This window comes from Musa acuminata, chromosome BXJ2-11, assembly GCF_036884655.1.
Source record: "Musa acuminata AAA Group cultivar baxijiao chromosome BXJ2-11, Cavendish_Baxijiao_AAA, whole genome shotgun sequence".
In the NCBI taxonomy this organism is placed as follows: Eukaryota; Viridiplantae; Streptophyta; class Magnoliopsida; order Zingiberales; family Musaceae; genus Musa; species Musa acuminata.
Genome location: NC_088348.1, coordinates 30,636,125 through 30,652,332, shown reverse-complemented (window position 1 = coordinate 30,652,332; position 16,208 = coordinate 30,636,125). Strand labels below are relative to the sequence as shown.

At 39.5% G+C, this 16,208-nt stretch overlaps 2 protein-coding genes across 2 annotated transcripts; one reads left to right on the top strand and one right to left on the bottom strand.

The window, feature by feature from the left end:
• Positions 1-5,393: 5,393 nt before the first annotated feature.
• Positions 5,394-6,410, bottom strand: LOC135626777 (ethylene-response factor C3-like). The gene has a single exon (XM_065132389.1). It carries the CDS (start codon positions 6,323-6,325, stop codon positions 5,621-5,623), a length of 705 nt encoding a protein of 234 aa, XP_064988461.1. The 5' UTR covers positions 6,326-6,410; the 3' UTR covers positions 5,394-5,620.
• A 4,211-nt stretch (positions 6,411-10,621) lies between these two features.
• Positions 10,622-16,144, top strand: LOC135626773 (uncharacterized). The gene is made up of 5 exons (XM_065132382.1): positions 10,622-10,899; positions 14,984-15,098; positions 15,179-15,268; positions 15,610-15,708; positions 15,812-16,144. The coding sequence occupies exons 1-5, from the start codon at positions 10,640-10,642 to the stop codon at positions 15,911-15,913; spliced, it is 666 nt and encodes a 221-aa protein (XP_064988454.1). The 5' UTR covers positions 10,622-10,639; the 3' UTR covers positions 15,914-16,144.
• Positions 16,145-16,208: the final 64 nt, after the last annotated feature.

Sequence of the window (16,208 nt, the reverse complement as noted above, 5' to 3'; positions counted from 1 at the left end):
GATATCTTGTTATTTAGATATTGTACGTGTTCTGATCTTGTTGTTCATGATTGAAACTTCATACAGTTTTTGCAGTACATGAGTGTTTTGGTGTACCATCATAATTGGATTGCATTCTTGGCCTCGAGCATATATGATTAAACTGTGTCTGCAATAGCTTATACTGTCTCCACAAAATGAACGTCAACAATGCATACTTTTATTTGATTGATACTTTTGCCTCATCAGCATAACTGCGGATTGTTGTTGTCTTCCAAATTATTCATCGATGGTCTGATTACTTAGCTTTTTTCTGCAGCATTGAATGTACTAAAATTTAACCAAGTATCTCGGACTACAAGAACCAAGAGTCCAGCATCATGGCTCTTTGAGGCAATGAAACCTGCAAGAAACATGAGACAGCAGCATGGCCCATGGATCTGCTGATTTTTAACCCTTTCAAAGGTATTGTAGACTGCAGAGTTACTTTATCTATCTGAATATTGCTGCCGTATACATTCGTGGTCTCATTATTCATCATCAGCTGGTGCTTGTATGTTTTATTCGAAACATATTAATTTTTGTTGGTTCTCTTTCATGGGGACAAAATAATTTTATAAGTAATGCTAATATCAGTTGAATATCTCCTGGATTTAGAGATGTCCTGTTCCTAATTGTATTTAATAGCTTGGTAATAATTCCTTGAAACAGTCGGAAACTTCTTACTACATTTAGGAAATCACCTTTAAGCTTGCTGAGCTATAATAGTAAATTTCTCAAATTATTGTTGTAGTAGGGATCCTAAATAGGGTGTTTGTTATGTATCTAACCTCATTTAATTGTCTAATTGTAGATGTCCTGCTAAAACCTCATGTTTAGATTCTTGATATCAAGGCACCCGATATTAAAAAAAAGGAACCAATCGTATTGACAAGCCTTTGTCACCATGTGAAATCCTTAAGATTGACATCTTTTCTAAAGGTCAACATATAACTTTCACTGGATATGCCTACTACGGATATGGGTTCTTCTGCTAAGTTATTGTGTGGAGAGAGTATGCTACGTAACATTCCTCCCTTTTCTAAGTTAAGCCAAGATATAAGACCATGGTGGTGGGAATCCTCAATGCCGGTCTTGATGGAGCATGTATCCAAAGAACCTTTTAGTATAGAGGTTATCTTTTACTAGGGCTAATTGCATACTACTTTCTGTACTCGGACCCAATTAGCATCACGGTCTCTGTACTTAAAAAATTTATATTAAGATCCCTATAGTCCTGAAAGTGAGACAAATGATTTCATTTTCTCCAATGTCGTTGATTGCACTAACGAAAGACACAGCACGTGACATCACATATTGGACTGGCGCGAAATCGATGGGTAAAAAGGTAATTTCAACATCTCTCTGTCACCCTCCACTGCTTGCCTCCCCGTCCACTCGTAGCCCCTTCCGGAGCTTACCTCCGCTCCTCCATGTCCCCTCCTTCTCTTCTCCCATGCTTCACGATTCTTTCCATCTTTGTCCTCGCCTCCAGTTCCGTCACTTTCGTGAGCTCTCGCGGTGTCTTCATTTGCCATGCAGTGACCGCTATTGCTGCCACTACGATGTCCAACAAGAGTATGCTCTCCTTTCCTGTCCAAACAGTAGCCACAACTTATCTGCTTGATGAGGATGGTTTGAAAATGCTTTGTTGTGATAGATTACATGACATGTTATTATATTGGGTTTATATGGAGATTCTTTATGTGGTTTTAGGATAATCGCTTTTAAGAGAAGACAACATTCTGAGTCATGTTATTACACAAAATTGTCTCTTGTGCCCGAATCCTATAAAGAGAAATGAGCCTCTTTTTTGCTTATTGGGACAGAAAACAGAGTAGGTGGAGACAGAGATGGCAAGGTCCGGTAGTACTGGTCGTTATGTTGAAATTACCTTTTAATTTGGGCAAAACAAAAGGAAATGAAAGAGACATTGAAATTACCTTTTTGCCTATTGATTTTTTGTCAATCCAGCACATGATGCCACGTGCAATATCTTCTGTCAGTGCAGTCGACGATGTTAAGGAAAATGAGGTCATTTGTTTCACTTTTAGAACTATAAGGATCTCATTATAAATTTTAAGTACAAGGACCGCGATATTAATAGGATCCAAATACAAGGGGTAATCTGGAATTAGCCCCTTTTACCACCATGTATCTACATAACGTTTTTCAAAAATCATATAGAATTCTGAATTCTAGAGCTTTTTGGTACATGTGGTGGCTTTCAATGCAACTTGTTTTAGTTTTAAGTTGTTATTTCTAATTTTGATATGAATTACAATACTGTAGTTAAGTCCAAAAGTGATGTCTTGGAGAACAACAAAGAAAAAGAAAAGAGAGAGAAAAAATCAGTACTACAATGAGAACAAATCATACTTAGTTACAGGGTTCATGGATACTACAATACCAAGTTATTGAACTCATATGTCGCTTTTCAAGGCAGGAAAAAAAAATCATTGCACTTGATTCGTACTACCTTTGTGAAAGAAGAAGAAAGAAATGAAGATCTCCTAAAAAATTATTTGATCTCCTGGAAAATAAAATGCTGCTTTCTGGTTCAGCAAGACAACTTGGTATTTTTCTTGTTTCTCAATAAGAGTTATAACATTAGGGGTATTTGAAAGGCCTTGAGAAAATTAAAACTTATTTGAAGTTTTGCCTACACTTCGTGCTCGATGCTATAATAGTTAAGCCCAAAGGATAATTCATGTAAGAAGCACCAATGCAAAGGCACAAATTTTAAAATAATGGACTGAAATATCGAACAATGTGGTCATGATCAAGACACTTCGAACTACCCACTCAGTGATGGATGCAGGGATGCAGAATCAGTCATGAGTTTGTCTAGAACTAGTTACTTTTGGACTATTATGTCCAACATGAATGGTATTACACCGATCTGTTAAAATTATAGAATGGAATAAATACATTAGAAGGTAAGTTTTCCACCATCGAGCAAGGCACATCCACAACTGGCTTGGACAAACAGATGCAAGAATGCTGATTTCAGTAACCAAAATTGATTCACCAAGAGTTCAATTAGTTTTGATAAGGCACCTTAGATGACCACTCAATCACGGACTTAAGGATGTAGAAACAATCAGGCATTTGTTCAAATAATAATTACCTTTTTACTTTTATGTCAAAATGAACTGGGCTAAATGATCTGCTGAAATTATGCCATGGAAAAATACATGTGTACGTGAATGTTCCATCTTAGAGTGAAACACTAACACAAGCTAGTATTTGAAAAAGCAAATTCAAGAATGTCAACTTGAGTAACAAAAGTTCATGAGAATTAGATCTTCAAATGGTAGGGCTTCCCCACAAGTGTCATTCAAGCTGAAACGTTGGGGCCTAAAGGTTGAAAAGCATAGTCAAAAGACAACGGACGGATATTCTTATATTAATCTTTAGAGATCCTGAGAGATGGAGATGCGTTAATTGAATAATGGTTATCAAAGATGTCCCTTATTTGCTAGAAAAAAAAAACCAAAGGTAGAGAAAATGTCTTGAGTCAATGTCTGAGTGAGACTATGATGTTGCTGAATAGTCATCCTGGCCAAAATCTTTTGAGAGAAGCTTTCTGCTGCACAATCATGTTATCAACTTTCCAAGACCAAAGGAAGCTTCGTGTGAAGGAAACACCCTCAGAAAATGACACAATTATAGATAATGGTCCTGTTTCTCCAACAATTTGGGAATTGATATCTTCCTTCAGCATGTTTAAAATGTGGTTGTGTCTTAATGGCATGTTGGGTTATGCATGGTCAGAAATAAGCATGAGCTTTCATCTGACTCTTGGTGCATTTGAATCCTGTGGTTGTTGTTGCGAGTGACACCAAGATTCTTGCATCATCTCCCAAATTCCATGCTAAGTTCTTGTGTTTTTGTGCATGACCAAGGAAGAGACGTCAAATTGAATATCTTGCCGCGTACTATCTTATGATGAGGCTTATCTTTGCTTGTAGAAGTTTCCAAGATGCTATGTGAGGCATTGAAGATATTACAAAAGACAACACTAGTTCTTGCACCATGGCTGCTCAAACTTTTTGAGTAGGAAACTAGGATTCTCACATTTGAAAGAACTGCATAAGAGATCATTTCAAATTTGACAACCAGTCTCCTACTTCAGTTGCAATAAGCTAAAAAGTAAAGACGAAAGGTGAAAATTTTCTCCATGGTCAGATAAATGTTCTGTTTATGGTAAAAAATTTATCTAGATGATGATTTAGCTTCCTCAAAAGGAAAAAAACCATCCTGGTATTTGTACTGAGTTTTTAGGCAGTGATGTAATTTGCTTGATTCACTTGAACACCAAAATGATACATGAAATCCTTGACCAAAAAGGCGATCTTATATGAAGCTTGCAGAAAGTTTATCATGACTGTAACTAGCTTTGACCAATAACACTTATTGTTGACGATACATGATCAATGTGATGGGTGCCATTGCCAGGTACCTATCAATCACCATAATGTGAGAACTTCTTACATAAGGGCAAGTACATGGCATAAATAGATCACGTTACGTTACCATGATAAAACTAAAACTATTGCATCATTTTCTCCGTATTACTTGGAGGAGTCAACATTGTCTTGGATAGAATGATGGCAACTTAGAATTCTACTCCTATGCTATAGCACTTCGGAATTATTGTGTTACTTAAGTCAAACTTCATCCACTGTGGAGTAGTATTTAACACAGGCATTTAGGTCTTACAGAAAACTTTGACGACTAGATATTAAAGCTCTTAAAAATCCATAATCCATGAGATCTTCTGTGAATTCATCTGTGTTTATCTTGTTCTGTTTCTGCTTCAGACATAATCTCATGAAGAACCAATATATTATATAACTGCAGATGTAAGACACATTAAGCCATGCATATACACCAAGTTAGGCAAGCCTAAATATCATTATGAGCAGGAGACATGCATTTATAATAAGTTATTCAGATTAGCTTATAGTGAAGCATTTCTGCAACTTGGGACATGATCTTTCAATGATAGAACTCTTTTGTATTACAGGTGAATTCTTCTTGAGAAGAACTGGGAGGCAGCTGCTGAGGAGAGAGTGAATTCCCGCCTGCCCGAGGCTTCGAAACCTCATCAGTCATGGCACATAAATATGTCCTCTTACAGTTGGTGCATAGTTCAGTTGATTCAGCATCCAAAGTGTTGGATGTCAGTCCATTGCCTGGTGATCTGTCTTTTTCTTGTTGTTGTATCAGTCTCTTTGTTTAACAAAATACATATTTCAATGGAGAGAAGGGTAGGAGAAGTAATAGTAGTTGTCATTGACATGTTGGGCCAGATTTGTAAGTGCAGAGAATTATTGCTTGAAGATTAGTGTTTGACCTGTACAAAAATATCAGTTTTACAGGATCAAAAGCTATATTGATTTGCAGCAGGGAAATAAGATATCGAGATATCTTGGTATGGCATCCATGCCAAGCACAGCCAAGTAAAAAAAGATCATCCTGACTTGGACAACTGAAAGAACAAACCAAGAAAGGAATACAAGGAACAAGTGTGGGGTTTCCCTCAGGACAAAAGGAGGAACAGGGAAGACTGGCGGTGGAGAAGGATTGGAAGAAGTCAGCAAGTGTTGGCTACTTCTGATGTTCTCAGAAGCTCCTCCAAATACTCTGTTCCCAAGTCCTCCAGCTCCAGCACGCTCTCCACGCTGCTGCTACTGCTGCTGCTCGTCTCACTCTCCTTTGCTTTCTTGCTCATCCACTTCCTCCTCATGGAGTGCCTCCTCTTCAGCGCCACCGCCGGCGACACCTTCTCCTCCTCCTTCCAGCACTTGATGCCGTTCAACGACTCCTGCACCCGCTCCACCGGGAAATTGAGCACCGCCATCGACCCCCTCATCGAGAAGGCGGCCTGGTCGTACGCCAGGGCGGCGGCCTCCGCGCTGTCGAACGTCCCCAGCCACACCCGTATCCCGTGCCGCGTCGAGTCCCTGATCTCCGCCGCGAACTTCCCCCACGGCCGCTTCCGCACCCCCCGGTACGACTTCTCCTTCGGCTCATCCGCCGCCTTGCTCCGCGAATCCACCTCTTCTTCCTTGGCCCGGATCACGCTCCGGTCGCAGGCCTCCGACGAGGACGACGCCTTTCCGGAGGCCTCCGCGAGCATTCCGAGCAGCAGCATCTCCTCGGAGTCATCTATGTTGAAAGGGAGAGGAACGTCCGGATAGAACAGCCCAACGCCGGTCCATGGGAAGGGCTCGGGGGAACCGGTAGAGGATTCCGGCGAGTGTTCGTGGTTCAGGGAGTCGAAGAGGTAGTAGTCCATAGGGAGGAAAGGGAGGACCGAGGCAGAGCGCAGGGTTTCGCTCACCTCCTTGCTTCTTCTCGAGCTTTGCCAATTCGACGCCTCCAACCCGCACCCTTTTATACTTAGAACTAGATGGATAGATTGACTGGGGGCCACGTTCAAGGTATGAGCTGGCGGAAAAGATTCGTGGTGGGGGCCGCCCGAGGTATTGGCTAAAAGAGACACGTGTGTCGGTCACGCACGGCGGCGCGGTCTTTCACAGCACCCGTGAGATGGGCATGGTGACGTCACCGGAAAGGGGTCGGAGGGCTCCTTATCTCGAGTAGGTGCCGTCACTGTTATGACAGTTTAAGTTGGCAGATTTGCATGCCATCTTCTTGGATTTGGAGCTACCAGTCGCGCTCTCTCTCTCTCTCTCTCACTCTCTCTCTCTATGGGAGCAGGACAAATAGAGAGCTTTGTATCCCGGTTCAGTGTTCCATGGCTGTGGGGTGACAACTCAGGCAGGTGGCCCTCTCATTGCATTCACAAAGTGATGAATCAGGAACACCTAAGCTGGGAGTTGCTGGATCGACCACATGTACAAACTACAGTGTATAAAAGTGAAAGAAGATTCTTGTTCCTTCAAGTTCACATGAGGAGGAAGGAAATAAAACACAGAGGGAAGGAGATCTGCAATCTGGAGAGCTGAAGTGTGGATTTAGCTTTCTTCTTGTGAACTATAACCCAAATCTTTCACTGCTGCTGGGGACAAGTGTCCAGCGTCAGTATCTCTAGATTGGTGGGATGGAAACAAACCTTGGATGCCAGTAGTACTTGTTCCGATCTGTCAATTCTTGCAATGGACATGAGATGCTTTTGGAAGAAGTCGTCCACATACAGATCCCCTTGAATTCAGGAGGTAGGAAGAGCGAAAATATTCCCAGAAAAGCTGGTCCAGCGGCCCTTTGACATTCTTGACCTCTTTTACTTTGGTTTTCCTGAAATTTCACAGTCAAAAAGTCTCCCTTGGCAATTTCTACTGATGTTATCTGTGGTTCTTGTAAGCCAACAATGACAGGATCAGATTACAGAGGTCTACTTTATTTATCTTTAGGGTGAAAGATAATTTGGACTGCTCTTTTAGACCATCAAGGTGATGCATCATCTAGTTTTCATCTGCATAACCCATGATTTAATCTGGAGTAGCTAAAATATAAGCAGCCCCAGTTACTGCCTGGGAGAATCTAGCACAGAATGAAGGTCTTCGAACTAATCATGTCTGATGATGATGTCCCTGTTGGATAATCTGAGATCATACTTGAGATGATGACCCCATTATCTGCAGATAAACCCAGTTCATTGAATCAAACTTCGTACGCAGTCTAATAAGAGAAAGATGGTACAGATTACAGTTGGTGTAGCCTCATTATTAGTACACCTCTAGCTTAAAAGAGAGTAGCTAGACTTGCCACCATGTTTGAGCCAAGCCACATAACTGTTGGTTCCTTGAGGAGCATGATAACAAGGCAACGAGGGGCTGCAGATGAGGTGGTCCCAGTGATCTGATGTCCTTTGCATGTCTCTTTTTGGAGCAGGTGGTTCTTTGAACACAAAGGTTCAATGTTAGGCAGCATACATCCCCCTCACTATTATATGTGTACCAGATGCAGAGAACAAGGACATGTTTCCATGCTCATCTTTATTGCCACCACCTCACAATCTGTGGCCCACTGACCTCCCCACCCCCCTAATGATGGTGATTGGCGAAGGTGAAGGTGAAGTTGGCGCTTGGACCTTCTGGAATCATAGCTCAAAACTTGTGGGAACAAGGAGGGAATTCAGCCAGTCATACATGGACGCAGCTGATTGGGTTTATAGCTTCTTTTGTCTTGTAGCCTTTTGTGCCCCATCAAAGAAAGATCATCTTTTAGTTGTTGTCTCTCTTCTTTGTGTATGTTGAATCATCAGTTCATAAAATTCTGCTGATAACGAGGAGATATGACTTATCACAGGATTCATAGTCATAGAAGCAAATTCTCTTCACTTGATTTACCACTTAGCAAAAAGAGATGATTCAAGCACTTCAAAAACTCTGAAGTGAGATTTACCACCTGAAACAAACAGGTCTTCGTTGTTCATCAGTCTTGGGTAGCTGATGAATGACCGACCAGCTTTAATTCCTTTAGTTGCAAGACTGCATCTGCTAGGGTTTAAAGCACTTTGTTTAGTGAGCTATGCAACACTGAGCTATCAATCAAAACTGCTGCAGGTTCAATTTGTCATGGGGGATTACACCAGCAGCCATCAGAATGCCCAGCTTTAATAAAGGAGGACTGCAACCTACATACTCCACACAACCCTTGAACTCCACTGGTGGTGGCGTATGGGGATTCTATCATTGATTGATCTATTGAGAGAACCTCCACAAAAAAACCAAGTAGATGGACTTATCTTGGTCTCTTATGTTAATACAAGTGAGTAAATGAAACACATCCTTTTTCCTTGCTTACTGATTGCCTTAACAGAAGTAAACTGGCATTCTAACAATTGCTAGAATCAAAACCATCTACCGATCATGCAGTGAAGACCTGTTCCTCTTATATCCCCATTCTAGAACAGATACTTGCAGTAGTCTAGCAATCCTTCAAGATAAATACTTGCACATACTTCACTGGACCAAAGCAAATATTCTCTTTTGGACTTGATCTTCCAACTGAAAGCAATAGGAAGAGTAGCCCTCATCATCAACCAAGCTTTTTCTCAGGATAATTCAGGTTCAGTGCATCCACCCACTCCCTGTGGCATGCAAAAATACTCCCGAGTGTGATCTATAAGGAGTCACCCTCCATAGTATAAGACAACTTGGTGTTATTAAACGATTTTTGCAGAAAAGCCACCGAGTGGGAGTTGGGCAAGAACGTGAGAAATATGACAGAGGAAGAGGAAATGGATGAAGGAAACGTGCACTTCTACAGTGGCCATTGATCTACTTGGGTGCTTTGGTTGCATGTCCACCTCCTCAGGGGAGGTGCATGAATCTGAGAGACTTTTTCTTTGAACTTGTTTGTGGTTTGGAGTCTAGCAGGGTGAAGTGGAAGAAGCTGGATGAGAAGAGGTTGCTGCTCTGCACAACCAGGTTCATGTGTGAAAGAGGTTGTTTATGATCAGTGAAGAATGAAGCTTTGGTGGGCAACCTCTGTGACTTCCAAAGGAGTGTTAGATGCAACTCCCTTTCATGGGCATTGTTCAGATAGTGTGAAGCCACCTTTCAGACTAATTGGCTTCCATCCTCTTGTTGAGTAGAAGATCTGCTCCCTCTTGAGTTCTCTTCAGGATCATGAAATAAAATTAGATGTACTGATGGACTGAATCAGAGCTGGACTTGGGCTCTTAGTGGACTGAATAAGAGATGGAGAGAATGAACATGACCCTTAGGTCTTTGTTTAACAGTGCAAACATAAGATTTCATTATTCACAATACCCTTTTGTACTATAGTATTTATAGGATAAATGTAAAACTTTGTTAGAAATGATAAAGGAAGTTATACTTAGAGCTCGCGATGTTCTGTCGGTCACCTATGACTTTACTCAAACGTGGGTGGATGGAGCTCCCAGACATGAAAGACTTATGTTTGGTGGTCATTCAGAAATAAATGGACCATATTATATTGTGATCCAACTTCATATATTTTATGTGTTTGGTATGATATCCAAAGCTTTGATTATATGTTTTTAATGTATACTTTGGATAAGAACGAAATGAATGCAATGTCAAAATACGATATGTTTGAAATTTTGTTTCATATTTATTCTTTGATATGTTTCAAAATACTTCTTATGCTTTTGATATATTCGATAAATTATATTTAATTATATAGAATTGAAAAATTAAATAGAGTCACAAAACTAATTTATTTTGTGCGGGAGCCGATTTCAAAAGGATATTTCTCATAGCTCATATTGTTCATATTGACTATGGTAAGAGAGATTGTGATATCATTGCTATTGTATTAGAACTCATTACATAGATGTATAAATTTATTTATCTTATTCAAATTTAATTAATTATATATTTATTATAATAATCTAATGGTGAAATGTCATCCCATCTAAGACTGAAAATTCAAATCAATCATAACAATGACAGCAATTAAAACCATAAATAATATACCAATCTACACAATTAGCAACTGTGCTGTTGTTAAGAGATCCAAACCAAATCAATTGTTGACCAAAAGGCTTACAATTGTTGACTTTGACCCGGCCCAGATTCGATTCGCGAGAAATGCAGGCCGAACCGGAAGAGTGGCAATCTTGAAGTTTTATCGACATCATGGACCAGTTTCCCATATGGAGCAGGTCGGAGGGGGGTCGTACCTCTTCATCTCCCTCTCTCTCTACGCGGCGCGAGCTTTGAGATTAGACCAGAGGGAGGAGGAGGTTCTTTGGGTTTGGGATTTGGAGGGTTCGTCCCATCCTCTCCTGAGCCACCAAGGCACCAAGAATCGTCTGATCGGAGGCGCTTCTGTCGCGCGGAGAGGGATGGGGTTCGTGTCGTTTGCCGGAAGAGTGCTCTTCGCCTCTGTTTTCCTTCTCTCCGCTTACCAGGAGTAGTGACCTTCCCACTCTCTATCTCTCTCTTATAGTGTTCCCCTTTCTCCTTAATTGCTTGTTCCTGCTAGATCTGTTGTTATATTCGATCTACTTTTTATGAATCAAGCATTTCGTTTTCTTTCCTGTCTCCAGATTTAGGTTCTTCTTGATACGTGGACTAGGGTTTTAGATCTTCCGTTTCCCGATAATTCGGTGCCCAAAAACTGTCATTCTTTGTCCCTTGGTCGTGTGTCGCTGCTGGACCACGGGTTCAGTGTTTTTGTTGCTCTTCGATTGCTCTTCTGTTTCTTGATTATTTTGCTTGTACTGTTTTGAAACCTTAGGCGAAGTTTTGTCAATTAAGCCTTAATAGTCTGATCCGAACAAAGCTAGATGTTGAACTTGTTACTTCTTTGAAAGATATAGGTAATAGTAGAAACTGTGTTCTTGTTGGCATAACAAGAGTGTAAAATCGAGTTGATGAGTTGAGACAAATTTTAATGATTATAGTTGTCTGAGAATGTGCTGGGGAATTATCATTAGCTTCTTTTGTACCAGTTGTGCTGGAAAGAAAGAAAAAAGTAAAAAGGTACTGTTTGATTGGCATTATCTATGGTATCACCAGATACTGGTGAAAAATGAGGAGAACAGTTCCGATGGTGACACTCGTCCTATTAACTTCTTTTACTAAAAGCTTGAAGGGCATTTAGTTATAAACAGTTAAAACATCCATTAATGTTTTATGGTCTGGATTTGGTCAATTCTTTGAACAGTTTAAAGAGTTCAATTTTGTGTGTTTTATTTTGCCAAGCATGTAGCATCAATATCTTGGTTTCTATTACTTCCTGATGCATATGAAACTGTCTTCTTTATGTTGTTTTAAAATTGGCAGCCCCAGTGATGAGTCCTACAATCTTTTAAAGAATGCTAAATCAACAAAGCCTAGATATTGTTATTGCAATTTGATGTTTGTGAATAAATTCTAGACAACTTAAGCTGTTTTACTTAGTGTTGCCTTTTATACTGTCATTTAGATTAAAAATATTAACACTAGTGTCTGTGGCCCAGAATCACTATGGTGCAGCAAGCAGGGCACATTTCTTGAGCATCATGAGATGTCTCATCTCACTAATTGTAATATCTCTTCTTGGAATTTAGTTTTCTGATGCTTGCTGCTGATCATTGTTTGACATGCTTTGAACTATTTTTGGCAAATTTGACCATGATATTTCTGTCACAATTGTGCTTAAAGTGGTTCATGGTATATGTTTATATATTTAATCGTAAAAAAGCAATTTTTTGTAGAGTTTCCTTCTCTTTCATATATGTATACTCTGGTTAAACCAGAAACGGGGAACTTCCATTTGAGAGCTAAGTTCAACAAAATATATGCCTATCATGGTTATTTGTTATTTGTGTTGGTAGAACGTTTAGTGGGTTCTTCTGTTTGCTCAACTCTGATGGTACTGTTATATGTTTGAAGTCATTAATTGTACTTTATAGATCTTTATCATGTGAAGAAAGACATTATCTTGAGTAATCTTGAAGATGGTGTATCATCCTTTTGAATGAAAATAACTTCAACTTGAAAGATTGATACATCAGTAGTGGATTACGGATCGTTTAGTTTGGACATGAATTTTCTTGTAATTAGTGAACTTTTAACTTCAAGATATCTACCCGAGATGTTTGAGCTTTCTTGGGAAATGAAACTATGTAGTAAATTGTTTGTTCTTTGCTGCATAAGGTTATAATAATGAAGTTGGCTTGCTGCACTTTAGTGGGCAAAAAGGGGTAGACCATTCTAGAAGCTGATCATAATTAAAAATTTTAAATAAATACTGTTAGAAATATCTTAGGTCTACAATGGAAGGAGAGTAACTTACCCGTAGGTGAGGAATAAGAAAGCTTTAAACTTCTTTTATGTGTTTATTTGATTGAAGTTCAATCGTCACATATAATAGGATTAAATGAAACTAGCTAAAGCTTACAGACTATGCAGTGAATAGAATTACTGTAGCTTGCATAATTTCTCTCATATGTTTAAACAGCACAATAAGCAATTTTGTACCCCAGAAAGATGTCAGTAAAGGTCTGACATTTTGAATTTAAGTTTCAGTTTCCTCATCAAGAGATCAGTTTTGGTTAGAAAATCTATTTTGGTTTAAAATGTCGGTTTCTGTTGCACAATTGAGTTTGATTTAGACTGATCTAGTTTCATTTGTTTCTGCAACATAGACCAAAGCTGTTCAGTTTCTTATGCAGCTATCTAATTAGGTGCTAATATGCCTTGTTAGTAGTCTATATTGACCTTTCAGAGTTCAATTTCCAATGTAGTTGTTGATAAGTACACTTATAGTTTTTAAAAAACAGATGGAGTGGAAAACTTTTTTTGGTGACTTCCTTTCCGGTTAGACATTTGTAGGTGCCTTTGGTCTATCTAAAGTGAGGAAGTTCTTTTAGACTTGCATCATGAATTTTATTGAGTATGATGAAATTTCACCTCTGACCATGAAATACGGAAGCCCCGACTGTCCCTCTTAATCATTACTCCGATCCTGAAGGCCAACACAATAGGATCGAAATCCTATGGTGTTATCCCATGCTATTGGATCCAGAGCGTGGGCTTGCTTTGAGCACTCTAATTTCTTCAAAGCAACAGTGTCGGAAGCATGACCCGGCCAGTTTAGGTCAGGCACGCATCGCCGACAAAAGGGATGGGACGGCCGGTGTACACCGCGAGGCGGACCAGCCGGCCCATCCCAAAGTCCAACTACGAGCTTTTTAATCGTAATAACTTAAATATACGCTATTGGAGTTGGAATTACCGCGACTGTTGACACCAGACTTGCCCTCCAATGGATTTTCGTTAAGGGATTTAGATTGTGTTCATTCTAATTGCCAGACTCGAAGAGCCTGGTATTGTTATTTATTGTCACTACCTCCCCATGTCAGGATTGGATAATTTGCACGCCTGCTGCCTTACTTGGATGTGGTAGCTGTTTCTCAGACTCCTTCTCCAGAATCGAACCCTAATTCTCCGTCACCTGTCACCACCATGGTAGGCCCCTATCGTACCATCGAAAGTTGATAGGGCAGAAATTTAAATGATGTGTCGTCGGCACGAGGGCCGTGCGATCCATCGAGTTATCATGAATCATCAGAGCGGCGGGCTTTGTCTATGGGGTATCATTAAGAAATAGAAAATGTAACGCCTTCAATCTTCTTGAATTCGTCTATTTTGGGAGATAGCTTATTATTAAGCAACCTAGGACACCTAGGAGGATCCTTTGATATCTTTTCTTGACTTTTTACAAGATTTGATAGTTATAACATGCTCCTATCTAGTAGCGTTTTACTTTTTTTTTCTTTGTGTTGAATAAGATTTTGTAGTGCTCTTCCTCCTGAATTATTTTTCAATTTTCTCTGGCTTCATTTTTTAATCACAGTTTTGAATGTGGAATTAACCGTTGATGATCTATTGTAAGAAATGCACTGTTATGCTAATGCACAAGTACTGGTTGATTACAAAATAATGTCTTAAATGACAGCACATGGAGTATTAAGAGTAATGGCTATAATATCAGAGGAGTTTTAGATTGTACTGTGTTTACTAGTGATATTTGCACTGTTTTTGATTCATGAGCAAATATTGTGAAGTTCCCACGACTTCTGGTTTGCAGTAAATGCTTGTAATATACTTTCCTATGATAAAAATTCTCAGCTAGTGTCTTTTTATTATTCTTTGTTTTATTGTATGTATTTTCTCCACATCTTAATGTCTCAGAGTGTCTGGTGTGCAATTGACTTGGTGCAAGGGATATCATCTTCCATTATATTTGGTGTATGTACTGAGTTAAACCATTTGACTTTCCTGATTTCTTTATTAATGAAGGGGCAAATAAGATGAGTTTGTGTTATGTCATGCTTTTAAATGATATAGCTTCGAAATTAACTTTCCCGCTGTGGTGAGAGACATTGGTGCTCTAACATGCTTATAAATTGTCTTAAATCTCTTAAGGAATAATTTTCATCCTTGTGATCAGAAATTTAGTCAATTTATTTAAAATTCATTTAGCTGATATATTGTGATTTTGTCAGATTTAATGAATTTGGAGTTGATGGTGGACCAGCAGCAGAGGCTCTCAGGCCAAAATACAATGTCTTCATGAAACATGTCTCTTCCCATCTTGGCATTGTAGTACCACATATTGAAGTGAGAACTCTCTTTCCCTCCTCTTTCCTCCCTTCTCCCTTATAAGTCTAAATATTTTTTTTGTTTTGGTTGCTTTTCAGATGAAACATGTTGTTGCAAGCACCATATATCTGAAAGGTTTTGGTGGCATCTTGTTCATCTTCAGCAGTTCTTTTGGTGCATACCTTCTGGTATATACCTTTGTTTAATTATTCTTGTTTGTGATGCTTACTGTCTTTTTTGCTCTCGGAGTACCTTTGCAATTATAATGTGATTAAGTCAGACAAGTCTCACGTTGACTAACTTAGGTAGCCCTTTTTGCTTTCTAGAGGAACCTCGAAATAATTCACGTAAACAGCATCGACTAAATGTTCTTGAAAGTAGATGCACCTAAGTTGACACTATAAACACAGATAGTAGAACCAACAGGGCGTTTCTCGAAAATAGATGCATCCTTGTCACCTGCGTTGTTTCCTTGAAGAATACTCTGATAAGTTTGTTTAGTTTGTAATCAAGTGCCATACTTGTGCAGCTTCTGTACCTTGCTTTAATAACACCCGTTATGTACGACTTCTACAATTACGACGTAGAGAAGCCAGAATTTGTTCAGCTTTTTAGCAAATTTGCTCAGGTTAAGTGTTTTCCTTTCCACATGTCATAAACTTATGTTGTTGAAATAATCTGGAAACTTTGTCGGAGTAGACAATTAACTGCTTTGCATGTTCCTATGGCAGAACTTGGCTTTATTTGGCGCTCTACTCTTTTTCCTCGGCATAAAGAACTCAATCCTTAGGCGGCAGCCGAAGAAAAAGGCTTCCAAGTCGAAGACCAATTAAAGTCGAATACCAGGTGCAATATGGTCGTCTACGCTATAGAATTTGCTATCATGTTTATTCACCTAGCGATGGTTCAAACATTCCATTCTTTTGGGGAAAGGGCAGCCGATCACGAATTGTGTTTTTGGTCCATCATTTTGTCCTTGTGTCTTGGTTTACAAAACCATAGCAGTAGCTCCTGTGGATTGAAGTTGTATGCCAGTCGTTCTTATGAATTTTAACTTTGTGTTACGTGTGACTGTGAATGGCTCATCGCATGATAAGCATTGCCTTGCAGGGTATCTCGGTGGAACGG